The following is a 10,329-nucleotide window of genomic DNA, read 5'->3' as shown; positions in this document are numbered from 1 at the left end:
AAAGAGAACCTTCTAAGCCCCAGGGTCCGGTGCTGGTAGGTGAGATAATTTTAGATACAAATGAGTATTTTTATAGTAATAACTGTATATTTAGTAGGCATTTTAAAAATTTACATAGATTGGCACACTCCAGTTTGGGAGATAGTATGAGACTTTGTCTCAAAAAAAAAAATTCACATAGATTGTATCATATAAATCCAGCCTCTATTTCTATTTCTGATAACAGCTCCCAGACTTTTCTGTGAAGAGTCATTGTTCTGCCATGGAGTCAGTTTGGGTGGGACTATCAATCAAGGTGCTCCTCTTTGCTGGCCAAGGTGTGTGGCAAATAGATGATGCTTTGTTCCTGGAATCCCAATGAAGTGACACAGAGTTTTCAGTTTGATCTGCCCTGTGACTGTATGATGATTCCTGTGTGACCTCTGTCCCTGGGGCTGTCCCAGCTCCTCTCTCCCTAAACCTTCTTCTCCTGCTGATGTTTCCACTCTAGGAGTTACCCTGTATCCTTCCAATATACTCTTTTATTTTTAAATTCTGTATCACTAGATCAGGGTTTTCTTGCTGATTATATTTAAATAATCCTGTTTCACTTTGTGTGTCATGGATATTTTTGCTTCAGAAAAATTAACATCTTTAAAACATAAATTGTTTTAAATAAAAAAATCTGAATACATAATTGTACAGATGATACTCAGATGTAGCCAAAATTGTGAGGATTGGCAAATGGCTAATGATTGGGAAACACGATAAAAACTGCCATTAACAATTAGCTTCCTGGGTATGTTTAGGCATTAAAATTGGAGTTATCTTGAAAAATCATTGAAAATATCAACAAGGATTATATTATTGGGCTGATCTTATTAATGAAAAATCATGGGCTTGGAAAAGATAATGTGCTAATTAATATATTAATGGTCTTCAAGGCCTAAAACAAGTTTTGAAAAGGGAATGACATTCTTTCCTTGGTTAAGATCAGGTATTTTTATTTAAAAACACTTACTGCCTATATCGCAGAATCTCATTTTTCTTTTCTCAAATAAGGTATTTTATTTTTTATATTATTTTTCCCAATTAGTAAAATACTAAAGGTATAAATCTCTGTCAACCAAATCAAGAATGAGTGATGCCGACAATGTGTATGTGTGTGTTTGTGCACAGGAGGCATGCCTCTGAGGCTGGGTATTTCCTGGTGGGAGTGTTAGTGATGTCAGCCCTGTCTCCTCTGGGCACATCATCATAAATGCCATGAGCTCCTCTGCCTCTGTCCCAACCCCAAGGCACAAGTTAGGAACCCCTCCTTTATTGGTCCTCTTACCTAGAGGTTCTTTGAGTTCCAGTTTGGGATAGAGACACTGAAGATTTCTATCCCACCAGATTCCTATTTGTATCTGATGCTTTTATTTTTATTTCAAAAATATGATTTTAACACTTTGGGATGAAAACTGGGCTCTGTGAAGATGTTGACACCTGGAAATATCTTCAGCAATTACGTTTTCCAAGTAATTACTCTCAGGGAAATAGCAATAAGTGCAGGTCATTTATGATTCCCCCCAGTAATCTATTTTAGGGCAGGAAAGCTTCAGGTAGTGGAGGTTTCACTTTGAAATGGCATAACAGGCTGGGTGTGGTGGCTCATGCCTATAATCCTACCACTTTGGGTGGCTGAGGCGGGAGGGCGCTTGAAGCCAAGAGTTTGAGACCAATCTGGCCAACATAGCAAGACCCCTCTCTCTAAATAAAAATGAATAAAAATTATAAAAAGAGAAACGACATAAGACCCAGCAGTTGACTATGTTTCCAATATGACCTTTATTGAGCAAGTACTGCTGTGACGTTTAACATCGATCAACATAAGATTGCAAACTGTGCATGTCAACGAGGTTCTCCCATGAACAAAAGTCCATTTTAAATGCACCAGTGAGGTAAACATAGTTATTCATATATAGCTTTCTTAAGGCTAAGAGAGTTCTCTGTTTCATTTATTGTATTTGGCTCAGTTGGTACTTTGCATAATACATCCCAAGACATCCCCCCCGAGTGACCCCCTTCCAACAGCTTAGGAAATTGGCCAATTTCCCAGGTACATACAATATCATGCATTTGAGTCCCCCAAAGACTGAGGAGGGAGCACCCTGAGCTTGCATGCAGTCCCCTCATATTGCACAAAGTAAAATACAATGTCTGGAGCCCCCATGGGAGAACCCGTTCTGTTTTGAAGCTGCCAATCACATGCATTTTGAAATTGTCATATGGCTTAACCTTCTGCAATGGACTCAAATCTTAGTCACTCTGGGTGACTTCCTTTACTATGGCGTGTGAAGTGACTTTTTCTACCTTTTTAGTAGACACTAGTTTCTCCTCAAAGGTCTCTTCATGCTCTTCGACCTTTTGAGTGACGGTTACAGATTTAGTGATGTATTTGGTAGCACCATCTCCCCCCTCACTGGTGATTTTTTCTACCGTTTTGGTCACCACCACTTTCTCCTCACTTTTATCACCCCCCTTCTTTTCATCTGCTGGGCTCAAGTCTAGGCCATTGGTGACAACGCCTTTCTCCTCTTCCCTCCCACTGCCCTTTTCCTTGGTCTCCTGCTCCTCCTCCTCTTTTCCTTCTACCTCCCCATTGACAGCTATGTCTTCCTTCCTGGATTCCTTGGAACCTTTATCACTCCCTTCCTTCTCGCTCCGTCCCTCTCCTCCCGCTTTCTCCTTCTCCTTCTCCTGCTGCTGTGGCTTCTCCTCTTCTTTAGTCTCCTTCTCTAAGTGCACCTTTACCGATTTGGTGATGGTGACCACCTCCTCCACGGCTTCCTCCTTTACTGGGGACTCAGCTTTCTTCTTCTCTGGCACATCCTTTGGTTTCTCTTCCTTTTTCTCTACCTTCTCTTCCTTGGGAGCTTCCTTGACTTCCTTTCCTTCTTCCTCTTTCTGTTCACCTTTCCCCACTTCTGCTTTTGATTTTGCCTCTTCCACTGGTGATTTTGGCACAGGAGACTTGGCTTTTTCTGGCTTTTCCACCTTGGCATCTACCACCAGCTCCTCCTTGGTAGCCACTTCCTCACTCTTTTCCTCCACTTTCTTTTCCTCTTTAGCTTCAGCTTCTTCTCCTTCCCCTTCAGCCTCTGTTTCTCCTTCTTCCTGCTCACCTTCTTCTTTTTCACTAGAGCCTTCCTTCTCGGATCCTCCCTCTTCGGCTTGGTCTGACTTAGCCCCCTCATCTTCTTCCTCCTCTTCTTCTTCCTGGCCTTCTTCTGCTTCCTTTTCCCCTTCGTCCTCGCCTTTAACTTCAGGTGCAGTAGCTTTCACTGGAGACTTTTTGGCAGCTACTTCCTCTTGTTCAGCTTCTGGTTCCTCTTCCTTTTCTTCTGCTTCTTCCTCCTTCACTTCCTTCATGGAAATGGCCAATTCCTCTGTAATGGCTGCCAGGGCATCTTCCATTTCTGACTTCTCATCCTCCACTTTGGTTTCTTCTATGATCTCCTCAACAAATTTGTGTTGGACCTTGAGCTTGGGAGCTTCGACCTTGGCTTTCTGAATTTTACTGGATATTGTGACTGAGGGCTGTCGGTGTGTGTACAGTGGCCCAGTGATGCTTCCTGCAAATGTGCTAAATCTGGTCTCTTCACCCTCCAAGAGTTTTCTGAAGAGAAAATCAAAGAACATATAACATAGTAAAAATTTCACTGGGCCTTCTGAGCTTCATTACATTCTGGATATTGCAGTAGCTACCTTTGAATAAATAGAATTACACCAGTAAAATATTCTATCAGTTCAGTATAATATCTGCTATTACTTATTGGCATATTATGTCCTACTCAGTGATAGAGAAGGATTCTTCTGGACTGCCAGACAGTTGTCCCCTGCCATAACTAACCTTGCCCAATAGTCCACTGACCACACCCAACTACTAAGTCTTGGCCCTGCAGTAGAGATCCATTAGGTACAACATGAATATGCTGAAAAACTCATTAGTGGCCAAAGAAAAAAACCAAAAAGACCCCCCCAAAAACAAACAGAAACCCCAGACTCCAAAGCCAAACAGCCTTTCTGAGATTAGTGACTTTCTTAAACATTTAGATTTTCAGGATATGTAGTATTTTTAAAGCAAATGTAACTTTCATAAAAATCTTACTCTTAAGCATATTTCAGAACTTAGCCAGGTGTTAATATGAGTGTATTAAATTATAAATTGGTGGATTTTTTTTTATCATGAAGTGTTTATTTAATATAGTTATTCAGCTTTCCTGAAAAGAGAGATAGCCCTGTAAGTACAATTTATTCTTGTTATATTATAACCACCTTATTGGTAATAGGAAAACTTTAATCAACGATTTTGTCCTTTGAGCTTAGTCAACAGCAAGGTCACATCAGTTAGTAGACCTAAACCTATCTCTCTATGTATAAAAAGATCATACATAATTGCATCTTTATATCTAGATTTATATACATATGCACATATATGTATCTATAGATCTAGATTAATATCATACATGATGTATAGACAATTTATACTGTAGTCTAACATAAAATATAATACATATAAATTATCTACATTTATAAAATAACTATATCTATATTCTAATATATCAATCTATATCTATTCTCAGCCAGATGATGGCAATAGTAAGCTATATAACAGAGAAACAGAGACATAGAATGTCCTGGTATTTGTCCTTGACATTATAAATTTGAAAAGCTGAAACCACTAGATGAAATATTAAAAACCAGAACTCTGTGCTTCCAGCATTTGAAAACATTTTTCCATAAAAAGTTTAGGCATATGCATTGAGATTAATCTGTACCTCCTTTGTGTTATTCAAAAACCTTTTGTTTCTACTAGTATTCATTCTTTTAAAGCTGCATAAAAAGAGATAAAACCACACTTGCAATTCCTTAGAATAATTTCTTTTTAAGTAAGCAAGAAAACCAGGCACCTAGTCGATGCCTGCACCCTGCCTGCTTTAACTTAAGTGGTGAATGCTCTGCCCGAACAGCCTCTGCACTGCGGTTAGTGTTCGGGCCACGCACGCAGTGAGCACCGTACCTGTACGCAGCAATTTCTATATCAAGAGCCATCTTGACGTTGAGGAGGTCCTGGTATTCGCGCAAATGACGAGCCATTTCCCACTTTGTGCCCCGAAGCTCATTTTCCAGCTGCTGGATGGTGTCCTGAAACAGACACAGAGAGTCTCCCTAGACTCATCCTTGCAAACAGCAACTTCCCTCGCAAACCACTTGCCAACCCTTCCCCCTCGCATCCTCCCACCTCCCTCCACTTCTGGAAACCTTGCCGACAGCGCTCCCAGCCCCCCTCCTCCACCCCCTTTTTCTTTTTAAATCTAAGGGATTCTCAAACGAACAAACAAGATCAATAACACAATAGGAAACTTCCTGGGCACATCCCGCACGGAGACCAGCGGACTTAGACCACGTCTCAACAGGACACAAACACGCATGGGGAAACTCCATGGCTGACCTGGCCATTCCCATCTGAGCCCTTTGGGCTGAAGCCAATTTTGAGAGCTCTTCCGATCACTGCCGGAAAAGCAGAGAATACATGCGCTTCTGCATAAGCTATCCTAAAGTTGCTGCTTTATCCACTACCGAATGCATCCCTCCTACTTTAAACGTGCAAGCGTGCAAAACTAGAACTGGAAAAAAAGCACGTTTTTGAGAAAGGTCGGCAGCTGGGGCAGGTGGGTGGGGGCGGAGAGTGGAGGAGGAGGGGGCTAGGACGCCCGTCAGCAAGCAGTCTAGGTCTGCGGCGCGCGCTCTAGCGAGCGGCCGCCAGGGAGCGCGGCGGAGAGGGCGCCTGGGCACGCGCCCAAGTGTCGGGGGCGCGCGGCGCTGGCGCTGGCGCAGGCTGGCCGCGCAGCCGCGGTTCCTACCTGGTAGCTGCTGAGGTCGTGGTTGTGGCGCTCCTCGATGTCGCTGAGCTGCCGCTCCAAGGACTCCTTGGTGCCGCGCACCGACTCCAGCTCGATGCTCTTGGACTGCAGCTGGCGCCGGTACTCGGCGATCTCTTCCTTGGCGGAGCGGATGGCTTCCTTGTTCTGCTCGGCCGCCTCGGTGAGCTTGGCGTAGCGGCATTTGAACCACTCTTCGGCCTGGTGCATATTCTGGTCGGAGTGGCACTCGAGCTGGGAGCGGATCTCCTTCAGCGCCGACGAGATGTCTGTCTTCAGGTAGTCTTTGCGCTCCACCGTGATGTGCGAGGCCTGGATCTGGGCCAGAAGGTCGGCCACCTCCTCCTCGTGGTTGCTCCGCAGGAAGGCCACCTCATCCTGCAGCGACTGCACCTTCTTGTCCAGCTCCACCTTGACCAGCGACGCCTCCTCGATGTCTTTGCGCAGCGCACGGATGGCCGCCTCGGTGTCGTCGCGCAGCCGCGCCTCCTCCTCGAAGCGCTCCTTGAGCCGGTGGATGTCTTCCTCCAGGTGGTCCGAGTCCAGCTGCACCTGAGCCTTCTCGTGGTTCACCATCTCCAGCGTGGCGCGCAGCTCGCGGATCTCCTGGTCGTACGCGTCGCCCAGCTGGGCGTGCGAGGCCTGCTTCTGCCGCAGCGCCTGGATCTCCGCCTCGATCTCCTTGTTCTGCTGCTCCAGGTAGTGCACCTTTTCGATGTAGCCGGCGAAGCGGTCGTTGAGCCCCTGCAGCTGCTCCTTCTCGTTGGAGCGGGACAGCTTGTAGTCGCCGCCGGGCCCAGAGCCGCCGTTGAGCAGGGACGAGGACTGGCTGAAGTCGAGGCTGCTCTCGGCGGAGCTGAGCATGGCCGAGCTGTAGGCGAGGCGCGGGGCGAGCATGCTGCGCTTGTAGGAGGAGGACACGGTGCTGGGCGAGCCGCGGGACCACGACTGCGAGCGGAAGCCGCTGGACGGGGAGCCGCTAACGCGGCTGAAGCTCGAGCGGGTGTCGGTTACCCGCCGGTAGGCGGACGGGTTGCCCAGCGAGTCCAACGTGTAGCTCATCTTGGAGGCCTTGGGGCGTGTGGCTGTCACAGCGTTCTGCCGGCCTCACCGCAGCCCATTTATAGCCGCGGCGCTGGTCCCGGGCCAGGGCCCCGCCCAGTGGAGGCGGCGGCCGAGGAGGCGGGGACTGCGGGCACCGGTCGGGGAGGAGGGGAGGGGGGCGGCTGAGCGGTGATTCAGCACCCGCTCCACGTGCGCGGGCCGCATCGACCCCCGGACACCGGACTTTGCTGCCTGGGGTTCAGCCCCTCCCTCCAGGTCCCTTTTCAGTCTCAGGCCACTTGTCTCCGGGCGTTCGCCTTCTCCCCATTTCTCACATCCCGATTGTTTCGCACCCTTGGTGTAAATATCACCAGCGCCCTTTCTTTGTCTATCACTGTCCTGCCGTTGGTGCAGCACTTCCCCGACACCCTGGGGGTCCCCTTGTTCTTTAGCCCTCTACACTTTTATCCTCAAGGCTTTCTTTTCTTTTGCAATTTTCCCGGTACTTTTTTCTTTACCCATCTTCTGTGCTTAATCCCATCCGATTCTTTTTTGGCCCGTCTTCTCCTTTCTACTCTGGCCTTCTTTAGTCCCGTTCACCCTGCCCTTCTCTCAGCCCCTTCCTCGGGGGGACCCTTTTCTTCCAATCTTTCCTTCACCCCATCTCCTCCCTCCCCTCCCCCTGCATTCCCTCTTCTCCCCTCCCCCACCCTCGTCTGTTCTTGCCTCTCTCCCCTTCCCCCACTCCTTGTCTTAAAGCAGCTGGAGATGAGCGCAGAGGAGCTGAGTCTAGAAGAAAAAAGAAAGACTTTGAGGAACGGTCTGCGTGAAGGCTAAAGAAAACAGGCCGGGGTAGTTATTTGTATTAAAAGTGGGATATGGCGTTTTTAACGTTTGGGGAACGACCGCAGCTTCCGCAGGGGCAGAAGGTAAGGCGCTTGTGCTCGCTATGGCGCCGGCAGCACCAAGGACAGCGCCCAGGCCGGCGAGCGGGAGGTGCGGCTACCCCGGGGGCTTGTCACCCAGCCTGGCCTGTCAGGTTGGCAGGGGGCAGGGAGTTCCCTTCCCCCTCTTCTCCCCGAGTAAATACAATTTAAACCTGCCTGTAGTGACTCTCTTTGCAGGAGTGAAGCTGGAATCGCAGGCTAAGACTTTCTGCAATGCAGGGCTGGCACAATGAACAGATTGCAGATTTTGAAAACAACCAAAATTCATTAATGTCAGTTAACAGAAATTTATACTTGTAGCCCAGTTTGAGTTTTGTAACATACGATGGACATAGGAAATGAAGAGATACAGGGCCTGAAATGTGAAGGTCAAATACTCCTTGGAAAGGAAAATTTGAAATTTGTTGGGATGAAAAGTCCGGGGAAATATAGTTTTTGATAAGTTTGGACACAAACAATTGCCTTGCCATCTTTCGGTTCAGTATTCTCTATGTGTAATTGCAATGACTGAAAAGGCATCTGAATTAACTTTAAATTGATTTAAAATTTGCCGAACAGATTCACCACAACCTTGAATGAAACCAGATGTTTTCCCTCCATTTAAAATGTAATATATTTTTCCTTTTAGATTTTAATGATTGATTTGGAATGGATTTTCTATATCATTAAACATGTTTGTGTAAACAAGGACTCTACACAGACTTCTTGCTGTCTGGAGTACTCCTAAGTGTTAAAATGTCCCTTTATTTTGGGTAGTACTTTGGGGGGTAATTCAGGTTAAAAAAGTTCAGAATACTACAAGACAAAGTAAAGAAGAGATTGCAGAACTAACAACAGCGCTGGGGCCACAGGTAAAGTGACAGAATGTGAAATGTTTCCTATGGGTGAGAAGAAACTACTGCTTGTAAAAAGTAGGGACTTCACACTTAAATAGCTTCTTTTCACAGCGTGTTTTCTCAAATTTCTGTTTTATTAAATGACAGGATCATATTCATCAGTGAGTAATCAGGAAAGGGGTGGGTTTCTAGAGGTTTATTTATTTTTATCAGCTCTCTTGCCCCATTTATATTAAAACAGAAATAATATTTTAAATAGGAGGTGCTAATTTTGGGAGTTACTTTTGGTTTATTAATGTGAAACTGCAGCATCACAGGCCATGTAGGAGAAAGATGTCTTAGTTTGCCGAGAGGTCTTAGGCAAGCAGAGCCCATCCATGTCTTAAGTTGTTGAGACAGATAGATGATGGAATGAGGGGACTGGCTTGTGAATACTGTAAAAACAGGATTTTCTGGTTTTGTATAGGTAAATAAAGGAAAAGAGAAAGAAAACTCCCTGCCTTCTGTAAAGTACTTCGGATGTCAGGGTTGGACTCAGCAGGATGCCATCTAGATAATGCCAAATGCTAACTATGCAGTCATTTTGCCTTTGTTACTTATTGCTTTCTGCTTTTATTAAAATATATACAAATCTTCGGCAATTTCATGGTACACATTCACTGCAAACTCTGCAATGACAGCACATGGTTAACCGGCAGGCTTCTGCTGTTAGTTTTCTTTAGGGCTTTGGAAATGAGATGACTCTGCAGAGAGACATTTACAAGGAAACACATGTCTAACTTCACAATTACCCAGTTTTGCCTTGTATTTAAAGTAGCTCAGAAATTGTTCAGCTTCCAGCTGGTTACAGAAGGAGGAAAGAGTTGCGTACAAACAAAATAAGAGCCAGTTACTCAGGCTACATCTAGTGCCTATAGCTTGAAATTGTAACTTCAATGTCACATGATGTATTGTTCAATCTGGGCACTACAGACGATGCAAAGAATTAAAACAGTTGCTTTATTAAGATAAAACAGTTCCCATGGCTTAAAAAACGATGGATCCAGCTTCACATTTAGCAAAAACGATGGATCCAGCTTCACATTTTGTTTTATATTAAACTTTTTCACTTTACTCTTCCTAGAGGTGATTTGAAGGTTATACCTATCAGTAAATTTAGTATAAAAACTTTTTAAAAAAAGCTATAATAGATGTTTTCCATTTTTGTCTCATGGTTTTGAAGAACATTTACCACCTTAATAGTTTTCACAGAAAGAAATGCTATTGCATTTTTTAAACCCTAGTGACACTAAGGCTGTGAAATCTTCTCGAAATATTAAAAGAGAGGAAACAATCATGGCAATTCACCTGAATTTACCACACTGCATTCATGGAATTAAGTTTGACTACAATACTTTTGTAATTGATTCTAAATAGAGAAGTTACTCTTATGATTTAGATGCAAGACTTTTAAATGACATTATCTCTGAATTGTTGTTTCATAAGCTACAGTCTGTTTTGAATCACTTTATAGAGAAATACAAGGCATGCTCCAACCTATGTGTTCCTTCAGTAGGGAAAGTGCAAATGTTAACTTTGTAGCTAAGAGATAGCCAC

General features: G+C 45.0%; 1 protein-coding gene across 1 annotated transcript; it reads right to left on the bottom strand.

Annotated features, from left to right (window-relative positions):
• Nucleotides 1–1,790: 1,790 nt before the first annotated feature.
• NEFM (neurofilament medium chain) lies at nt 1,791–6,987 on the bottom strand. Its single transcript, XM_012435338.2, has 3 exons — nt 5,889–6,987; nt 5,045–5,169; nt 1,791–3,640 (listed from the first exon to the last, which is right to left on the bottom strand). The coding sequence occupies exons 1-3, from the start codon at nt 6,966–6,968 to the stop codon at nt 2,281–2,283; spliced, it is 2,565 nt and encodes an 854-aa protein (XP_012290761.2). The 5' UTR covers nt 6,969–6,987; the 3' UTR covers nt 1,791–2,280.
• Between the last annotated feature and the right edge of the window lie 3,342 nt (nt 6,988–10,329).

The sequence above is a fragment of the Aotus nancymaae genome, unplaced genomic scaffold (genome assembly GCF_030222135.1).
Source record: "Aotus nancymaae isolate 86718 unplaced genomic scaffold, 86718_ANA_hifiasm-v0.15.2.pri h1tg000079l, whole genome shotgun sequence".
In the NCBI taxonomy this organism is placed as follows: domain Eukaryota; kingdom Metazoa; phylum Chordata; class Mammalia; order Primates; family Aotidae; genus Aotus; species Aotus nancymaae.
Note: the sequence above shows the minus strand (reverse complement) of the source record. Positions and strands in the feature narration are given on the sequence as shown.